This window comes from Panthera leo, chromosome D4 (assembly GCF_018350215.1).
Source record: "Panthera leo isolate Ple1 chromosome D4, P.leo_Ple1_pat1.1, whole genome shotgun sequence".
Lineage (NCBI taxonomy): Eukaryota > Metazoa > Chordata > Mammalia > Carnivora > Felidae > Panthera > Panthera leo.
The window spans coordinates 45,650,780-45,670,732 of NC_056691.1; the positions used below are offsets into that span (position 1 = coordinate 45,650,780).

Consider the following 19,953-nt stretch of genomic DNA (forward strand, 5'->3'; position numbering starts at 1 on the left):
CCCCCAATCCTGTCCGAGCCGGTCTCGGCCGCGGCCTCCGGCGCACAGGCTACCCTAGGCTGACAGCGCGATTCAACGCGCTCACGCGGGTTCGGAGCCTCCAGTTCGTTTAGGAAACGATTGTTGGAAAAAATGGCCCGGCTGCACTTTCGGCGCAAAAGGAGCGTTCTGGACACAGGGAGCCCAGAAAACTCAAGGTCCACGCCTCCCTCCCCGTGGAGGATGTTCCTGGAGGAGGAAGCACAGAGGAGGTGCCCGCCAGGCGTGAAGGGCGGGGAGAAGCAGGGCTCTGCGGGGATATAAAGGCAGCACACAGTTGGCGCCGAGAGCGCCTCAGCCCTCGCTTTGCCCTGGCGCTCTTGGAACGGCTCAGCCTGGAGTCCCCCGAAGCTGCCCAGAAGCTGCCCCGACGCTCCGCTTTCGGTTTCAAAGTCACAGCTTCTTTGCCCCAAAGCCACTTCCGAAAAGGACGGCCGCGGGCCACCTGCCGGCCGCCTGGAAAACCACCGAAATCGTCAATGGCCCAGTAGCTGGATCGCCAGAGGACTCTCCCTCCATCATTTGCTACATTTCAAAGCTGTGTTGTGAGAGGTGGGCTTCCCTTACCTAGAAGAGGCCACGGTGCTTACGTTGGAGCCTTAGCGTGAACTGGGCTCTAAAACTAAATGCGAGTAGTTTATATTTGATCATTTAGTTCTACTCAAGTTATTCAACTCATTTATAATTATGTCAATTGCTGAAAAGAAATCGATGTTGAGAATATCTTGATGAATATCTAGCTGCTAGTGAAATGAAAAATTGTTTTTTGATACGAAGCAAAATTAAAAGTTAAGACCTAAAAATACATGTTAAGACAATACTGTAATTTTTCATTTGTTTTTAGAAGTTCTTGAAAACGTTTTAAGTATATCATTACATGTATATTATTATTGTCTTTGTATAATTTTCAATTTGAATATGTAACTTAATACATTACTATTTATATACGTAAATATGTTAAAATTTGCTCTGCAAACTTAGCTATAGAGATACATAAAATGTTAATAACTTTAAATTTACTTTTAGCTTAAAATTTTTATCAATTTTAACCCTGCCTTGGATAAAAAAGGAAGTTTGGCACTCTCTTTTTCTATGTATAAAGGATAGATACAGAGAGAGTACATAAATAGATATAGAGTATAACTGTGTCATTAAAATTTCATTAGGGGTTCAATTAGCAAAAAAAATCTAAAAGGGCTCAGGGGTCAGGGGAAGGGGACAATAATTAAAAAAAATGGTTGAGAAGCACTGCTCTAAACCCATTTGGAGAATGCAAAATGAAAAACAGAAAACAAAAATAGGAAGTAAGAGGAGATTCGGAAAATGGAAACTCACGTGTTCCCATTTAGGAGGTGCGCACAAGGGAAGATGTTCAGAGAACCTAGAGCCACGGGTCACAGAGTCGCCCACCCCAGCCAGGCCGACAGCATCTGCAAGATCCCCGATGGCGCTGCCCTCTTCCTTCTTGGTGGCCCTGGTGGCGCTGGGCTGCAACTCCGTCTGCTCTCTGGGCTGTGACCTGCCTCACACCCACGGCCTGCTGAACAGGAGGGCCTTGACGCTCCTGGGACAAATGAGGAGACTCCCTGCCAGCTCCTGCCAGAAGGACAGAAATGACTTCGCCTTCCCCCAGGACGTGTTTGGTGGAGACCAGTCCCACAAGGCCCAAGCCCTCTCTGTGGTGCACGTGACGAACCAGAAGATCTTCCACTTCTTCTGCACAGAGGCGTCCTCGTCTGCTGCTTGGAACACCACCCTCCTGGAGGAATTCTGCATGGGACTTGATCGGCAGCTGACCCGCCTGGAAGCCTGTGTCATGCAGGAGGTGGGGGAGGGAGAGGCTCCCCTCACCAACCAGGACTCCATCCTGAGGAACTACTTCCAAAGACTCTCCCTCTACCTGCAAGAGAAGAAATACAGCCCTTGTGCCTGGGAGATCGTCAGAGCAGAAATCATGAGGTCCTTGTATTATTCATCAATAGCCTTGCAGAAAAGATTAAGGAGCGAGAAATGAGACCCGTTCAACATGGAAATGACTAAAGTGTGACGAATCATATCACACTTTCCACGTGTTCTGCCATGTCAAAGAGTCATTTCTGCTGTGATTGTGACATGAATGGCATCAATCTGTCAATATTTTCAGGAGTCTTAAGTACATCATGTCAACTCTACAAGCACTAGTCACTTTCCGATGACCTTGCTGATCTATTTAACAATTTATTTATTTACTTAACTATTTATAAGATTTAAATTATATTTGAATAATAATGATGTACTTTCACTTTGTGGTTAAGAGAAAAATATATTCTTTATATTTATTCAACTTATTATTTTCTTTATTAAATATTTTCTATAGAAAAATTCTTGTCTTTGTTTATCATTTAAAAAAGAAACAACTCTGATGAAAGAATGGATTGTGCAATTCACTTATTCATTACATTATTCACGTTATACATTAAAAATAGACTTTCTCTAAGCCAGTCTGTATGCGGCTGTCAGGATAGGGGTGGACATAACAAATCCAGTTCTGCTTTTGCACCAGTGGGTTTTGTGGAGAAAGCAACCTAAAGACAATAATCACACTGAATTTATATCTGTTATATTAAACGGTAGGATGAGGAGAAGGGGAAAAATGGAGTTCTCTCAGCAGAATCTGCAGGAAAGCATGCCAGGAAACAGAAACAAAAGCCGTAGATATCTCCTATAATTGACTGGTAGACTTCCAAGTGCGAATATTCTTTGGAAAATGGATATTTGAGTCTGCAATTTACAAGCAACGCCATTAACTGAAAGCCTTAAAACAGAAGCGGTCACACGGGAGGAGGAGAGCATGAGCAAAGAACTTCAGATTGATTCCTCGAAACTTCACATGGTAAAGGGAGAAAAGAGCCACAACAGAAACAGAGACGGAATGGCCATGAGGTAGTAGGGTAAGAGAGAATATCGGTAAAAGTCTATTTCAAGGACTGAAATGGCTTCAAAGAATTGCATCATTGTAAAATGTGGATGTCAAGTGCCCACCGCACTGGGATGAAGGGGGCATTGAAGCTTTGGTGAGAGCTGGTTTGGAAGAACTCACAGAAACCATATTGGAGGGTGGGAGGGAATGAGTGAATAAGAGAAGAGAAGTTCAGCTATAAGGAGCAAATAGTTGTGAGAGATGTGCCTGCTGCAATGCAAGAGGAGAATAGAATGGGAATTGGGAATTACGTGAATTTTTTTTTTTTTTTTTCCTGCAGAGTTCTCCGTTTTGCGCTATGTGTGTCTCTGGATAGATACATGGATTGGATGTATTGGCAAATCATGTTCATATGCTTAACGTTGTGTTTATTTTAAAGCATGGCACCTTTCATTCCTTACCATGATAATCTATTATCATTTTGATGCGTACTATGCGGAAGGTCAGGAAGCTGTTCTGTGGACGGAAACCTTCCAGTATGTGGGGAAGCAGATGGAACTGACCTTAGCGAGGGCTGGGTGGAATTCACAAGCAGGCACCACAGTGAGCAGGTGGAAGGTGGTAGCAGAAGCCAAGGGCTCCTGCTGGCTTCCTCTCACCTGGGAGCCACCCTAGCGTTTCCACGGCCATCACCACGGTCAGATTTGCCTTTGATTTCCTGGTGCCTCGGTGCATCCCAATGCCGTGACAGCTTTCTAGGAAAGCTGAGTGGAGAAAGAAAAAGATGCTGTATCAAAACTGATGGGAAATAATGGTATAGGCCCTTCCCGTTTTCACTCTTGCTTCCCTCTTTTGGTACTGACCTCAAGATGAAGGAGAAAGGAATTCAGAAGAGAAGTCCACCCGTGCCTATAAAATTACTAAATTAAAAAGAACATATACAATGTAGAAAACTCCAAGCTAGTAAAGAAAGGGGTTAGTTTTCTCAGGTATGTGGCCTCCCTGCCCCACATCTTCGCTGTGAGATGGATCACGATGAACCAAATAGCCCAGGAGAAAAGAACTGACTCACTAACCCCGGAACCCTTATTAGTTACTTCAGTGCAAGCCTCCAGCAGCAGGAAAATCAACACTGAGTCCCCTGCGGCCTCAGAAACTGAGAGCATGAGAAGGACTCCACAGGTTAATAAACTGAACTCCACATAGAAATCAACATTTAGCAAAATAAATTTCCTATTTTAGGTTACAATAGGTAAATTGTAAATAGGTAAATTCCTATTTAAGGTTACAAAAAAAAAAAAAAAGGATAGTTTACCCACACCAGTGCCCCCTACACACATGAAGTGCATAACGTTTGTGTCCTCTGGAAGCTATGGAAAAATCTGACTCTTGAGCACCTGACAGAAAGAGAAGGAATTGGTCACAGAAACAAGCTTGGGTCGCAGACAGTTGATTATTTGGGGGACAAAAGCAGTCACCCTCCAATAAAATTTTGCTCAAAGCTGGAAGTATGATGAGCTGACTCCTGGCGGCCAGTTACAGAGAAAGAGAGAGTGAGCGAGGGGAGCCAGGTGTCACACACAGGGCTATGGGCACGCTGACCCAAAGGGACCAGGCATCTTGACTGATGCGCAAAAAATAAAAATCACAACAACAGAGCTCAGGATCGGAGGTAAAACTATGTCCTGAGCAAGGAGAACAACACCTACCTACTTTTGATCGTAACACAAAAGATTTCCGTCATTTGAAAGCTTTGGATCCCTTTACGCTGAAACATTTGAAGTACTGGGGCAAATTAAACTTCAATGAAATAGTGAAATGAGTAATTCATAGGGTTAATGTTTTCTAATCTAATCTACTCTAATCTAAGGCTTACATAAAGAAAGGAAAAAAACTTGAGAAGAATAAAACGTATACAGGAACATTCAGAAAATGAAAACGTTTTGTATTTAAAAGACACAGGAAAAAGAACTTGAGATGAACTAGGGCCCAAGATGCCCCCTCGCTCGTCACCCAGGCCACCAGACCCCTCAGGTGCCCAGCACGCACCCCCTCTGCGGGACTCCTGCTGGATCCCTGTGGCCGCATCTCCTTTCTGGGCTCTGACCTGCCTCCCGGCCACGGGCGGCTTCACAGGAAGACCTACTGCTTCTGACACAGATCAGGAGGATGTCCCCGTTCTCCTGACTGAGGGGCATCCCCCCCGGGGAGAGGGTGGGTGGCTGCCGGTTGCAGGAGGCCCAGGCCACCTCTGTCCTCAGGAGCTGCTCCGGCAGACCTTCTAAGTTCCTCACAAAGTGCCATCCGCTGCCTGGAACCCGATTCTGCTGGACAAACTGCCCGGGGCTCCAGGGACAGCCGGAACCTGGGACACCTGCCTCAAATGCACACACCCGGACACTCCTGCAAGAACCTTTCACTAGAGGACAAAAGTTCCATCCGGGACTTCATCTCAGTCTAAAGAGAAGCAATGGAGTGATTGTGCCTCTAGAAAGATGCCTGAGTGCAAATCACGTGATCGTTGTCTGCATATTCAAATTCGTAACAATTAGTAAGGAGGAAGGAAGGAGACCCCAAAATGATTCTCTTTAATACATGAAGTCACATTCCCAGGTATTTAGTCATTTCACTGACTTTATTTCTGCTCTCGTCTTAGAATGTATCGAGTTAAATTGTTCAAAAATGTGCTCCAATGTTCTTCTCCAGTGATTATCTCTCGGGCCTCTTTCCTTGGGAGACACTTACCTCTAACGATGGGACATACGTATTCATGTATTGGCGGACGTTCTGGTTCCCATCCAACATGTAATCAGCTGGGCTCGTCGTCAGCCTTGACCTTCCATCAACTACAACACAAGTGCCAAACAAGCTGAAAAGCAACAACTCTTCTTAGATCCATCAGAGAATTGGGGGTCGAGGTGCCAGCTGCCGCCCTTAGCTCTGCAGAAAGAGGGGGATGCAGGCAGAGACCCTGGATGACTGGGAGCAGAAATGCAAGAGTTTAAAGCACAGCTGAAGCTCGTATTGGTAGAAACACTGAAGCTGAAATGGAAGAATTACTGGCAGTTCCATATGGATGAGCTTGAGATCGAAAAACTGCAAGATATCCTGTCTTTGGGGGCCACAGGCTTTTGTGAGTGTTACCTTCGGGAGAAACCTTCACCAGGTTCTCACTGTGAAGATGAGAAAACAAACTCCTGGTGCTTCCAGCAGAGGAAAGGAAAGAGAAATCACTGGCTGGGAATCCTCTCAGTCTTCTGTTCCCCTCAACAAAGGCCTGCTCTCCAGGGAAATGATTTTCCTAGAGCCTCCCCCCACCCCCACCGGGGGAAGGGAAGTCCAGCCCTCTCTCCTCTTCCACTCGGGGGACAGGGAGGACAAAACTGCAAGCCCCTCTAACTTTCCTGTGTCCCCTTAGCAGGGTGGTCACGTTAGAACATTTAGAAGCACTTAGCGGAGTATTTTCCACTGAATGAAGGCTTACCATCATGTTCTTATTTATTCGTAGAGGTCTATAAGAGCATAAGTAACTTCTCCTAGCCCTCTCTCTGTAACTGACTGCAAAATGCTGATAGTCTAAAGAAACAGAATTGGGATCAAGTGGCTCATCAATGCAATTATATACCTACTAATATACTATGTGCACATAGATACTATGTATATACACGTGCACTATGTATTCTGACACTAGCACGTTCCCCTTTCCTCCCGCTTCTCCAGATCTCATTCTTCACCTGCATCTCACAGTGTTTCCTTCTGCCCCAGTGTAGAAACCCCCAGTGAGCTCTGCTCTCCTCAGTCTCTCCTCCTGAACCTGCCCTGCCCATTCACACAGCTGCTTCCTTTTCCGCTGTGGTTTCTGGCCATGTGCAAAAGTCACTAACTGAAATCAAGAGTTGTGTGAAAGTTCTAGGTTTTTGGAAACTCTCATAGGAGAGTTCTTGTTCTCTTCTTTTTCTTCTCGTGACTATTTTTGGCCATGACGGAATGTTCCTCCTGCAATGATGTAACTAGCTTAGGGAAAAAGGAAAGAGAAAGCAGCATCATTTTAGTCAGGGGTCCGTTAAAATATTTACGAAGGAAGAGTGCCACCTACTGGCCAAGATGGACAAAGACAATGACCGGGTCTGGAGACGTGGCTTGTGGTCTACAGAAGTCTGTTCCCAGGCAGGAGTCTTTTCTACAGAGAAAAATGGCTCTTTCCTGGAAAGAACGGACTCCAATAACATAATAAGCCAATTTCCTTACCTTGGATACAGTTTTGAAAAAGCACAAGTGTTCTCTTTCTTTTTTTTTTTTTTTTTTTTTTTTTTTTTTTGAGAGAGAGAGAGTGAGCACATAAGGGAGGGGCAGAGAGAGACTGGGGACAGAGGATCTGAAGCAGGCTCTGTGCTGACAGCAGAGAGTCTGATGTGGGGCTTGAACTCATGAATCGTGAGATCATGACCTGAGCTGAACCAACTGAGCCCCCAAGAGCTGTTAGCTTCACAGCAAAATTGAGTGCGAGGTATCGAGACTTCACATACTCCCCGGTTCTGTATATGAATAGTCTCCCCCATTATCAGCATTGCCACCCCAGGTGGAATAGTTGTTACAATTGCTTCCAAGGGTATAACAGTAAGTTCCTAGGGTTGTGAACCAGCCTGGAATATTGCAGTGGTCTGTGGCACTGCAAAGCTCAACATTGGGCCAGTCTAACAAAACATTATTCCTTAATATTTATTTTCTCTCATTGGATTTTCTTGGGTATCATACGAGAAGCACGGACATTGGATTTGTGGAATATACACAAAACATCTGCAAGATCAGTGTGACAAACCTGGGGCTAAGCCGTCTCTGTGATTGGAAGAGTTTCTCTCCATTGTTTCTTGGATCTCAAAGTCATTCTGGGAGAGGTGGCCTTTGCTTATTTGTGAGCTGCTATGGGCTGTCTTGTGCATGTTGCTTTTGTCTGAGCCTCGTGTGAAATGGGCTTTGGGAATTAAATACAAATATATTATATTTTATGATTTAATTCTACAAAACTCACTCAACACATCAGCAATTATCTAGTGGGAAACAGAAAAATATTGTGACAATATCTTCAAGAGTATCTAGCAGCAGGTTAAGTTAAAAATTATTTTGTCAGGGCGCCTGGGTGGCTCAGTCGGTTAAGCGTCTGACTCTTAATCTCAGCTTAGCTCATGATCTCACGGTTTATGAGTTTGAGTCCCATGTCGGGCTCTGTGCTGATGGCGCGGAGCCTGCTTTGGATTCTGTCTCTCCTTCTCTCTGCCCCTCTTCTGCTTGTGCTCTCTCTCAAGTAAATAAATAAACTGAAAAAAATTATTTTGTCATGAGGCAACATTAAAATTCAGTACACTGAAAATAAATCAGGGAATAATTTAAGTGAATAATTAAAATTTTTTCTTGCTTTAAGCAATTTGGAATGATTTTAAATATTTAAGTACATTGAAATAGTTATGTCTTTATAGAAATTTTAATTTACTTATGTACTTTATATAAAATTTATATAAGTAAATAAGTTATAAGTCACAAATTAAATTTAGGTCTGGAATAGAACAGAGACTCCAGAATCGGACCCACAAATGTATGGCCAGCTAATCTTTGACAAAGCAGGAAAGAATATCCAATGGAAAAAAGACAGTCTCTTTAACAAATGGTGCTGGGAGAACTGGACAGCAACATGCAGAAGAATGAAACTAGACCACTTTCTTACACCATTCACAAAAATAAACTCAAAATGGATGAAGGACCTGAATGTGAGACAGGAAACCATCAAAACCCTGAGGAGAAAGCAAGAAAAAACCTCTCTGACCTCAGCCGCAGCAACTTCTTACTTGACACATCGCCAAAGGCAAGAGAATTAAAAGCAAAAAATGAACTATTGGGACCTCATGAAGAGAAAAAGCTTCAGCACTGCAAAGGAAACAATCACCAAAACTAAAAGGCAACCAACGGAATGGGAAAAGATTTTTGCAAATGACATATCGGACAAAGGGCTAGTATCCAAAATCTATAACGAACTCACCAAACTCCACACCCAAAAAACAAATAATCCAGTGAAGAAATGGGCAGAAACACGAATAGACACTTCTCTAAGGAAGACATCCTGATGGCCAACAGGCACATGAAAAGATGCTCAGCGTCGCTCCTCATCAGGGAAATACAAATCAAAACCACACTGAGATGTCACCTCACGCCAGCAGAGTGGCTAAAATGAACAAACCGGGAGCCTATAGATGCTGGCGAGGATGTGGAGAAACGGGAACCCTCTTACACTGTTGGTGGGAATGCAAACTGGTGCAGCCACTCTGGAAAACAGTTGGAGGTTCCTCAAAAAATTAAAAATAGATCTACCCTATGACCCAGCAATAGCACTGCCAGGAATTTACCCAAGGGATACAGGAGTACTGATGCATAGGGGCACTTGTACCCCAATGTTTATAGCAGCACTTTCAACAATAGCCAGATTATGGAAAGAGCCTAAATGTCCATCAACTGATGAATGGATAAAGTTTTGGTTTATATACACAATGGAATACTACTTGGCAATGAGAAAGAATGAAATCTGGCCATTTGTAGCAACGTGGATGGAACTGGAGAGTGTTATGCTAAGTGAAATAAGTCATACAGAGAAAGACAGATATCATGTGTTTTCACCCTTATGTGGATCATGAGAAACTTAACAGAAGACCATAGGGGAAGGGAAGGGGAAAAAAAAAGTTAGAGAGGGAGGGAGGCAAACCATAAGAGACTCTTAAAAACTGAGAATAAACTGTGGGTTGATGGGGGGTGGGAGGGAGGGAAGGGTGGGTGATGGGTATCGAGGAGGGCGCCAATTGGGATGAGCACTGGGTGTTGTATGGAAACCAATTTGACAATAAATTTCATATTAAAAATATAAATAAATAAATAAGCAAACATTAAAAAAATCAAATTTAGGTCCATACTTAAGCATCAATGGCATTAAATTTTAACTTTTAAAAATTTTTAGTAATTCTTAACCCTGCATTGGATAAATAGAGTAAACTTTATATTTCCTTTTTTATGATTTTTTATGTATAAAGTACAGTTAAATATACAGTACATAATTACACATAATGTGTATCTGTGTTATTAAATTTTCTTAGAAGGTTCAATTAGATAAATATGTACAAAAACTCTGGAGGCAGGAGGTAATGATGAAAAAAAAAATGGTTGTGGAACCCATGCTCTAAACCCAAGTAGAAGGTGCATAAAGGAAAGCAAAAACAGAAGTAGAAAGTAAGGACAACGTTCAGAAAGTGAAAACTGCTATGTTCCCTACTTAAGCCACACGCACAAGGGAAGATGTTCAGAGAACCTAGAGCCACGGGTCACAGAGTCGCCCACCCCAGCCAGGCCGACAGCATCTGCAAGATCCCCGATGGCGCTGCCCTCTTCCTTCTTGGTGGCCCTGGTGGCGCTGGGCTGCAACTCCGTCTGCTCTCTGGGCTGTGACCTGCCTCACACCCACGGCCTGCTGAACAGGAGGGCCTTGACGCTCCTGGGACAAATGAGGAGACTCCCTGCCAGCTCCTGCCAGAAGGACAGAAATGACTTCGCCTTCCCCCAGGACGTGTTTGGTGGAGACCAGTCCCACAAGGCCCAAGCCCTCTCTGTGGTGCACGTGACGAACCAGAAGATCTTCCACTTCTTCTGCACAGAGGCGTCCTCGTCTGCTGCTTGGAACACCACCCTCCTGGAGGAATTCTGCACGGGACTTGATCGGCAGCTGACCCGCCTGGAAGCCTGTGTCATGCAGGAGGTGGGGGAGGGAGAGGCTCCCCTCACCAACCAGGACTCCATCCTGAGGAACTACTTCCAAAGACTCTCCCTCTACCTGCAAGAGAAGAAATACAGCCCTTGTGCCTGGGAGATCGTCAGAGCAGAAATCATGAGGTCCTTGTATTCGTCAACAGCCTTGCAGAAAAGGTTAAGGAGCGAGAAATGAGACCTGTTCAACATGGAAATGATTCTCACTGACCAATCATACCACACTTTCCACCTGTTCTGCCATGTCAAGGACTCGTTTCTGCTGTAGTCGTGACATGAAACGAAATAACTTGTCAAATGTTTTAGGAGTAATAAGCGACATCATGTCACCTCTACGAGCACAAGCCACTTACCGATGACCGTGCTAATATCCTTTTATCTATTTAAGTATTTATTTATTTATTTATTCATTTATTCATTTAAATATTTATGAGATTTAAATTTTTTCAAGTAATGTGATGTGCACCCTTATGTTTTGGTAATATAATAAAATGTATTCTTTATATTTAATCAGTGTATCATTTTTTTATTTCATTTACTGTAGGAAGTGTTTATAAAGAGTAACATCAGGTCTCATGGTGCAACTTGATGGAAAACCGGATGAGAGGATTCATTTACCCATCAGATTCTATTAAAATCAGAGGTAACAACTGTCTTCCTCTAAGACAAGTTGTTCGTTGCCCTTACGACATGGGATATAACAAATACAGTTCTTGCTGTCTTTACCTTTGATTTTTGTAGGGATAGAAACCTAAAAGCCATCATCATACTTAATATTATAATGAAGCAGGGAGAGAAGTGAATTCTCTCAACTGATGGTAGAATGAAGAATGTCAGGAAATAAAAATAAAAGCTGTCAGTCTCCTCTACATTGACTGATACACATGGAAGTGCCAATGCCCATTGTCAGTGGATAGGCGAGCTTAGATTTTTTTAAAAATGCCATAGGACAGGTCGATACATGGCAACAGGAAGCCAGAAACAGAGGTGGTCATGCGGGACGACAGTGTAGTGTGACCGAAAGACTTACACTTGATTCTAAGGCACAGCAGGGGAGAGAAGAACCACGAAGGATACACAGGTATACTGACCATTCAGTAGAAGGATAACAAGAGAGGATGCTGAGTGTATTTAAGGAAATACACGTGCTTAGAAGAATGTCAGTGGATTCATGGAAGATGTGCGTCTAACTGCCTGCTACGACAGAAAAATGGATACCATCGTGAACTTCATGAGAGTTCGTTTGATGGAATTACTAAGCAGGAAACCACACTGGAATTCCTGAAAGCCTCAATAAGAGAAGTTAGCGCCTCTGAAGTGAAAAAGAATACAGCGTGCGGTCTGGAAAATAACGTGGGGCAGTTTTTCTGTGCATCGTTCTGCCTTTTATGCCATATATCTATTTCTCACTGATTTCATGGAATTGATGTGCTGGCAAATCATAATTATGTGTCTAGTATTATATTTATTTTGAACCACAGCTCATTTAATTAGTTACGATTTTTATGCTGTCTTGATTATTATTACTTTGTACATCAGCAAGCTGCTCATCTTTAAGAACCGACTGGGCGGGAATAGATAATTAATTCAATCCTTCACCAAAATATCTATTACCACTGAGAAAATAATACTCCCTAGAATTACTGGTTTTATTAATTAAGTTACTTCACTGATCATTATGACACTGGCTTGCTGTGGCAGCCTTATAGCACGTTTCACTTTCTAGGGGAGTTTGACACGATAAGAAATCTTTCACGTTACTCACGGGTAATTTCTGCTAATTTTTTTTTAAATTTTTTTAACGTTTATTTAGTTTTGAGACAGAGAGAGAGAGAGAGAGAGCATGAACGGGGGAGGGGCAGAGAGAGAGGGAGACACAGAATCGGAAGCAGGCTCCAGGCTCTGAGCCATCAGCCCAGAGCCCAACGTGGGGCTCGAACTCACGGATCGCGAGATCGTGACCTTAGCTGAAGTCAGACGCTTAACCGACTGAGCCACCCAGGCGCCCCCCCCCTTTTTTTTTTTAATTTTTTTAACGTTTATTTAGTTTTGAGACAGAGAGAGACAGAACATGAACGGGGGAGGGGCAGAGAGAGAGGGAGACACAGAATCGGAAGCAGGTCTGCTAATTTTTTGAATATCACCATCTTTGGTGGGTCCCCAAATAACACAATTATTACATAAAGACTGACAGTCTTTTGGGGCACCTGAGTGCTCAATTAAGTGTCCAACTTTTGTTTTCAGCTGAAGTCATGATCTCAAGACTCCTTAGATGGGCCAGGTGTCGGGCTCCAGGCTGACAGCAGAGAGCCTGCTTGAGATTCTCTCTCTTCTCTCTGCCCCTCCCCCACCCGTGCTCATATTCTCTCTCTCTCAAAATTAATAAGTAAACTTAAAAAAAAAAAAGACTAGCAGACTTTCTTCACATGAGAGTGCGAAGCTGGGTTAGGCATCGTCTTCATACTTAAGGCAACAAAAAATTGTTTAAAATCAGCTGTAACCGCAACATGAATAATGGAAATCCATGGAGCAAATGTGAGTTGTGTATAATTCAGGAACAAAAACAGAGCTAAGAATTATAACAGAATATTGTGAATACTAACTAAAGTCATGCACTTGAATGGCACCAAGCAACGCATCTTCCATAGAGTAACGACCAAAAGTATGGTTCATATTTTCTTATTTTTCTTCAGACGGCTCTATATGAGAATAGTGTTTGTCTCTTTCAACAAAATTCTAGGCAACTGTGTGTCCTACCTTTCACTAACTGACCTTCAAAGGAGGCAGCATTAGAAAACAGCATTTTGTGGTGAATTCTGGAGAAGGCTGACTGAGTCACTCCTTATTTCAAACAAGTGTCTTATTTATATTCAATTAGGAAATAGTGGCTTGTATTAATATCTGAGAGTTGAGAATAAGTATCTAGATGGATGTACAGGGGCACCTGGGTGGCTCAGTCAGTTGAGCATCTGACTTTGGCTCTGGTCATGATCTCGCAGTTCGTGAGTTCGAGCCCCACATCCAGCTCTGTGCTGACAGCTCAGAGCCTGGAGCCTGCTTCGGATTCTCTGGAGCTTGTTTCAGATTCTGTGTCTCCCTCTCTCTCTGGCCCTTCCCTACTCGTGCTCTGTCTCTCTCTCAGAAATTAAAAAAAAAAAAATTAAAAAAAACTTAGATGGAAGTACAAAAAAACATGATGTTTCTTTAATATTGTGGCACCTGCACCTCTCCCCTCAGCATTCCAGGACACATTCCCCTGTCCTAATCGTTTCTAGTTTCCTCCCTGTCCCAGAAGGAAGTCCCCACACACCCTGTCACTCACTCCCTTCAACTGTCAGCCTATTCACACAGCAGCTTTCTGGTCTGTTGTGGTCTCAGCTTAAACGTTTCCCTGAAGAGCAGCATGTCACAAGTAGAAACTAAAAATCAAATGAAATCTCTAAGTTTTGCAGAAACATCTTCAAGAAAGGCTTTTTATTTACTACCGTCAAATGTGATGTATTAGCACTTGCGGGGAAAAAGACAGAAAGGAGGATCCGGTTGAAGGGTGGGCTACCGAAGCTCCTCTCAGAGAAGACCACCCCCTGGTGGCCACGTGCAGCAAGGGCAGAGACCAAGACTGGAGGGCTGGCTTGGGATCCCTGCAGAAATCCCGCCACTTCTTGAGGATGTCCCCTCAAGCTGCAAAAAGCTACCAGCTGGCAACAACAGATTCTAACGCTGTCTATGACAAGGACTAAGTATTGCCCTGAAACTCTCTATAGCCATCTTCAGTTTCAATCCCAGAGCTATTAAGTGCTAAATACTGGAAAGTGTTGGAGAACCGAGTCTCAGGGTGGGAGGCACGGGCGGGCGAAGGGAGTGATCACCATCCGCCAGCTCTCTCCTTTGAGCCTCAGGCCAAAGCAGCTATTTTCCTGATTTGGGGGAATTCAGTGTGGCCTTCACTCTTCCCTCTGCCAGAGCTCCCGGCCCCCAGTTTGCTGCACCGATTGTGTTAACCAGCCCTTTGCTTTTTTGCCAGCAGAGAAGTCACTTCCCTTTTTTCATTTTCATGACATTCAGACCTATATTTTCTTTTGCCCAACACAATTGTTGTGTTTTGCTTTCTAGGAGAGTTGAAATGAGAAACAAAAAAACAAAAACCTGATATCTTGGAAATATAGAGAAAAACGGTGCAGCCCCTCATTCTTTTACTTGCCTTTGTATTGCCTGCGGATGATATAAAACATGATGCAGGAAGAGCAAGACAGACTATGTCCAGTAAACCACTGCGTAAAAACTAAGTCATTAAAATTCTTTTTGTTGCTGTTTTTTAAATTTAAAATGAAATAACACAAGTAAGTAAAGGAGAGAAGGCTGTTTCTCCCTGACATAATAGCCGGGGCCTCACCCCCTACATTCTGACCCTCAGACAGATGAACAGACTAAGAAGCCAAAGAGAAATACCTAGACTGAATGAACAATGGAGAGTTGCTAGTTTCTGTGCTGGAAGCTTCCACTGAGAGGCATCATCAGTGAGTCCCCTGAGCCCAGCTCAGAAATGTTGAGTCTAACTAGTGCTCAATAGTTGAAGTAAAAGATTGAACAATAAAAGCTGTGGTGGCAAAATGACAAATATTTGCTTACTGAAGGTGAAATGATTACAGTTGGGCTATTCCCCTACTTTTGCCTCAAAAGTTGAGACAAATTTTGCCCTAAGCATCTGAGGGCTATTGACACTTTGATACCTGCTCAGGAGAGTAGGAGGTCAGCGCTGAGAGCTAGGGTCCCTCACAAAAACACTCCAGGGACAAGGCCAAGGATCTAGGGGCAATAGCTGTTTTGCTAACAAAGAACCTAGCCTCTCCACAGCAGAGGAATTCTAATGTCCTCAGGACAAGGTGAGCCTGCCCTCGGGGAGTGAGTCCAAGAGAGGTTGGGTTGAGGACACTCAGTCACTCCAGAGGAACATGTTAGTAGAGGTGATAACAACCTTGCGCGTGAGGGTTTGCTGAGAAAATAAAATGATCTGGGATTAGAATCTTCACAGCTACATGTCCCCGACCAGAACCGGGCTTCCTGCTGGGGACACTGGCACAGTCTGAGGAGCACTGTAGACGGGTTACGAAATGGCAGAAGGATAGTGTCTGTATTATTAGTCTTGACCCTGAGGCCCCAGTGAAGCATAACTGCATGGACCTGCATCAATTATTTCTAGAATGAAGAGAAACATCCAAGAAACTCATTCACTTATCACCACAAGCCTCTAATGTGAATACAACAGTAATTAAAACCCAGTCCTAAGTAAAGTACTAAGTACTAAGTACTTATTTAGTAAATAAGTTCTAAAGAGTTTATTTACCATACATCGTCTGGTCAGAACCTAGCAAGATACAAAAACCCATAGGAATGAAGGAGTCTGTCTCTGTATGAAGTAAAGAGGGTAAAAACCTAGTCCACGATCAAGGCCAAAGTTTATTTCTAACACAAAGAGCAATGTTCATATATGAAAATATATATGTGAGCAGGTGTGTGTATGAGTACCTACATGCCTACATCACTCCAGTCTTTAGGACAAAGACGTTTCTCATTTGGTTGATAAGTGTCCATTGGGGTGGACATATCAGAAGTTTATTGGGAAATAAAGCTTCCATTGCCAACGTAGTATTTTAGATTGATGACATCTTCTTAGACAATAAGGAGAATGCATAAATGAAAACAAAAAAAAGGAAGTAGAAGTGGAGAGGATGTTCAGAAAATGAAATTGTCCGCGTTCCCTATTTAAGAGCCATGCTTCGAGGCCGTGCTCAGAGAACCTCGGCCCCGAGGTCCCCCAGCCGCCCAGCTCAGCCCGGCCAGCAGCCCCCTCGGCTTCCCCATGGCTCTCCTGCGCCCTCTGCTGACCGCCCTGGCGCTGCTCACCTGCCGCCCTGGAGGCTCTCTGGGCTGTGCCCTGCCTGGGAGCCACGCGCAGGTTAGCAGGGACAACTTGGTGCTCCTGGGCCAGATGCGGCGACTGTCCCCTTTCTTGTGCCTGCGGGCCAGAAAAGACTTCCGCTTCCCCCGGGAGATGCTGGAGGGCGGCCAGCTCCGGGAGGCCCAGGCCGCCGCCGCCGTCCTGCGGGAGCTGCTCCAGCAGACGTTCAACCTGTTGCACACGGAGCGCTCCTCGGCGGCCTGGAGCCCCGCGCCGCTGCACGGACTCCGCTCTGGCCTCCACCGGCAGCTGGAAGCCCTGGACGCCTGCCTGGTGCAGGCCACGGGCGAGGGAGAGCGCGCCCCGGGGATGCACGGCCCTGCCCTGGCCATCAAGAGGTACTTCCAGGACATCCGCGTCTACCTGGAGGACCAGGGATACAGTGACTGCGCCTGGGAAGTTGTCAGGCTGGAAATCATGAGAGCCTTGTCCTCCTCGGCGACCTTGCAAGACAGCTTGGCCATCAAGGATGGAGACCTGGGGTCACCTTGAAGTGATTCTCAATGACTCACGTGCCACATCACCCTGCACTATGCCTGCTCACTTCAAGAGACTCTCACTGCAGCCTTCATTACAGAATTTATTGACTTTAATTCCACAAATATTTTGTGAGTAGTATTAAGCAAGAATATGTAAAAAAAAAAAAAAAAAAATCCGGCTTCAGGATCATCAGTCCTTAAGAGATGATTGCCCTGATGTTATTTATTTATTGTTTATTATTTATTTATTTATTTATTTATTCATTCATTCATTCATTCTGTTGACTAATTTATATTTATATTTCCCTATAAAGGTTTTTGTCTTTACATTGTGTTAAAATGTATAAAACGTATTCACCTTTTCATTTTATTAAATATGCATTTTGTCTTAATAAATTCTTATCAAAGACAACTTGTTGAGTCTCTTTATTCTTAAAACCTAAGTCCAGGGTGCCCGGGTGATTCAGTCAGTTGGGTGCCCAACTTTCACTTGGGTGGTGATCTCACAGTTCATGAGTTTGAGCCCAGAGTCGGGTTACTGATAAAGGCCCTACTCACTTTTCCACCTTCCCCCGCTTGATGAGAGAGCATCGCTCTCCCTCATCCCAAGCCTCACCATGGTGCCCTTCCCCTGGGTGCAAAACCTCTGTGACCCCAAACAGAGGGACAGTTCCAGAAGGCTTAGCTTTGGACAGATTTCCTTGGCGCACAGCAGAGAAGGCTCTAGTAAGATGCTTATACTTTATCAGTGACCTCTCCTCTCTCCTGACAGTATTTTCCTTTCCACATAAAAAAAGTGAGCATCAGATGTGCCTCATTTTCATCTTCTTCATCCCAGCCCTACAACCACCTGTAGGTATTATCTTGCTTCTGTCATTCTGTTCATACCCAGACTATTTGAAGTTCTCTGCGGTGTCTGTTCCCAGTTCGCGGTCAGGTCGTCCTGCCCTCACTGTAACGTGGCTTCAGCCTCCCTGTTCTCCTGAAACTGCTCGGCCCAGGTTTACACTAAACCACATCTTACTGAGGTCAGAGATTGCTGTCAGCCAGCCCTGGCTGCCATTTCCAAACATCTGAGCCCTTTGGCCACGCCTCCACTTTCAAGTCTGACCTCCATGTGGCTTCTGTGTCTCTACTGTCTTCTGCTTTTCTGCTCCTGCCCCGCTCTTTCCTTTGTTGACTATTTTCTCTCATCTTGGGGCAATCTGGGTGTTCCTCAAAATTCCATGCTGGGTGCCACACTCCTTCCTCTCTGCACATACAGACTCAACCTCCCAAATAATTCCGAGTGTCATCTCTAAGATATGACTTCCAGGTGTGTGTCTTTGCCCAGAATCGTATCACGAGCATTAGTCATCATCTCCAAACTCTTATTTCTGTCTGCGCTCCCACAATATCTCCACTGATCATGTTCAGAATCGACCATCATGCATTTATTTGGCGAACTCCTACAGATCCTTGGATGCCAGCTTGGCAGACGCTTCTTGTAGAGTTTGCGCCCCTTTCATGCTCCTTTGTGCTCCCAGCGTCCTGTCCTTTCCCTGTCCTGGCCACAGAATGACGTTACTTGAAAGCTCAATGACCCAGAACCACCAGACTGGAAGCTCTGTGACAGCAGGCGGTGTGTCCACTATTTCGTCGTATCGGGCACCCACCGCAGCGCCCACGGATAGAAGATGTATTCACTACTTTGTTGTTGAAAGTGAAATTCCAAGATTCTGTAATATCTTTCACTTTGGTGTCTAGTTCATGCAATCGCTGAAATGGAATCAACAATCATCAGACATGATTTCTCCAAGAAACTTTTAAGTCCAGTGGACCAGCTCCAGCTGCTATAATCTGTCAGAGTGTCCACTCCACCTCCTTCATCATTGTAGAAAGGATTCCTACGTAATTACTTACTCCTTATGGTTAGCCTTCTCTGCCACAGTGTTCCACTAAAGAAAATAATATTTTTGTTTTATTTCCCAACACACTCACCAACACAAGTGAATTACTGAGATACTTCAAAATATTTCTTTATGAGTCCTTGAAAGGAGTCAAACTGTTTATGTTCCCCTTGGATTTAAAGACACCTTAAGCATTTAAGCACACTTGGATCTCATTATGAGTAAGACATAACGTTGAAGCTAGATTTCATATCCCTGAAGCAAATGAACACAGACGACAAAACCGGTCATACAATAATATGACAAGTACATTTTGTAAATACAACACTTGCTGTGGATAAATGCATAAATTATAATTCTTATTGTGACGCTGCAGATCAAACACACTCATGGAAATAATAGAAGTCTCAGTCCAATAGGATACGTTCACCTAAATGACACCCCAGGTTGAGGTAAAAACCCGACTCTCCGTCCATGTCTCTTTTTCAATTCTAAAAAGAACGCTCAGTGGTTTGATCCAGGTACCATTCTTCCACTTCTTCCAATGCACTCGAAGACAACATGCCCCAACCCTCTGCATTTCTCTCGTAAGGGGCTCTCCATTAAGTTTGAATTCTCCCCTATTTCTTTACAGGAGACATGGCTCATATATTCTGACACAGTCTGAAGATAGTAGAGGCATAAAGGTGAACTTCAAAGGTTAACTTACAGAGTTCTCTGCATCCTGTCCCCCAGAAGGTGCTGCCTGCACAACACGCGGAAGGCAGTGTGTGGCCATGTGGACTCACAGAAGGCAAGACAGGGATGGTGACTGCCCTCCAGGGAACAAGGAAGGCAGACATTAAAGACATGGTTCAGATTAATGAGGCAGCAGTACAGTCAGTGCAGCTA

General features: G+C 44.2%; 3 protein-coding genes across 3 annotated transcripts; all 3 read left to right on the top strand.

The window, feature by feature from the left end:
* The first annotated feature begins 1,483 nt into the window (after window positions 1-1,483).
* On the top strand, window positions 1,484-2,053 carry LOC122205001 (interferon alpha-like). The gene has a single exon (XM_042912933.1). The coding sequence runs from the start codon at window positions 1,484-1,486 to the stop codon at window positions 2,051-2,053; it is 570 nt and encodes a 189-aa protein (XP_042768867.1).
* Window positions 2,054-10,346: 8,293 nt separating this feature from the next.
* On the top strand, window positions 10,347-10,913 carry LOC122205004 (interferon alpha-like). The gene has a single exon (XM_042912937.1). The coding sequence runs from the start codon at window positions 10,347-10,349 to the stop codon at window positions 10,911-10,913; it is 567 nt and encodes a 188-aa protein (XP_042768871.1).
* A 5,593-nt stretch (window positions 10,914-16,506) lies between these two features.
* On the top strand, window positions 16,507-17,186 carry LOC122204556 (interferon omega-1-like). Its single transcript, XM_042912087.1, has one exon. The coding sequence runs from the start codon at window positions 16,596-16,598 to the stop codon at window positions 17,184-17,186; it is 591 nt and encodes a 196-aa protein (XP_042768021.1). The 5' UTR covers window positions 16,507-16,595.
* Window positions 17,187-19,953: the final 2,767 nt, after the last annotated feature.

Coding starts and splice junctions, on each gene's coding strand:
- LOC122205004 (XM_042912937.1), top strand. CDS start 10,347: ATGGCGCTGCCCTCTTCCTTCTTGGTGGCCCTGGTGGCGCTGGGCTGC.
- LOC122205001 (XM_042912933.1), top strand. CDS start 1,484: ATGGCGCTGCCCTCTTCCTTCTTGGTGGCCCTGGTGGCGCTGGGCTGC.
- LOC122204556 (XM_042912087.1), top strand. CDS start 16,596: ATGGCTCTCCTGCGCCCTCTGCTGACCGCCCTGGCGCTGCTCACCTGC.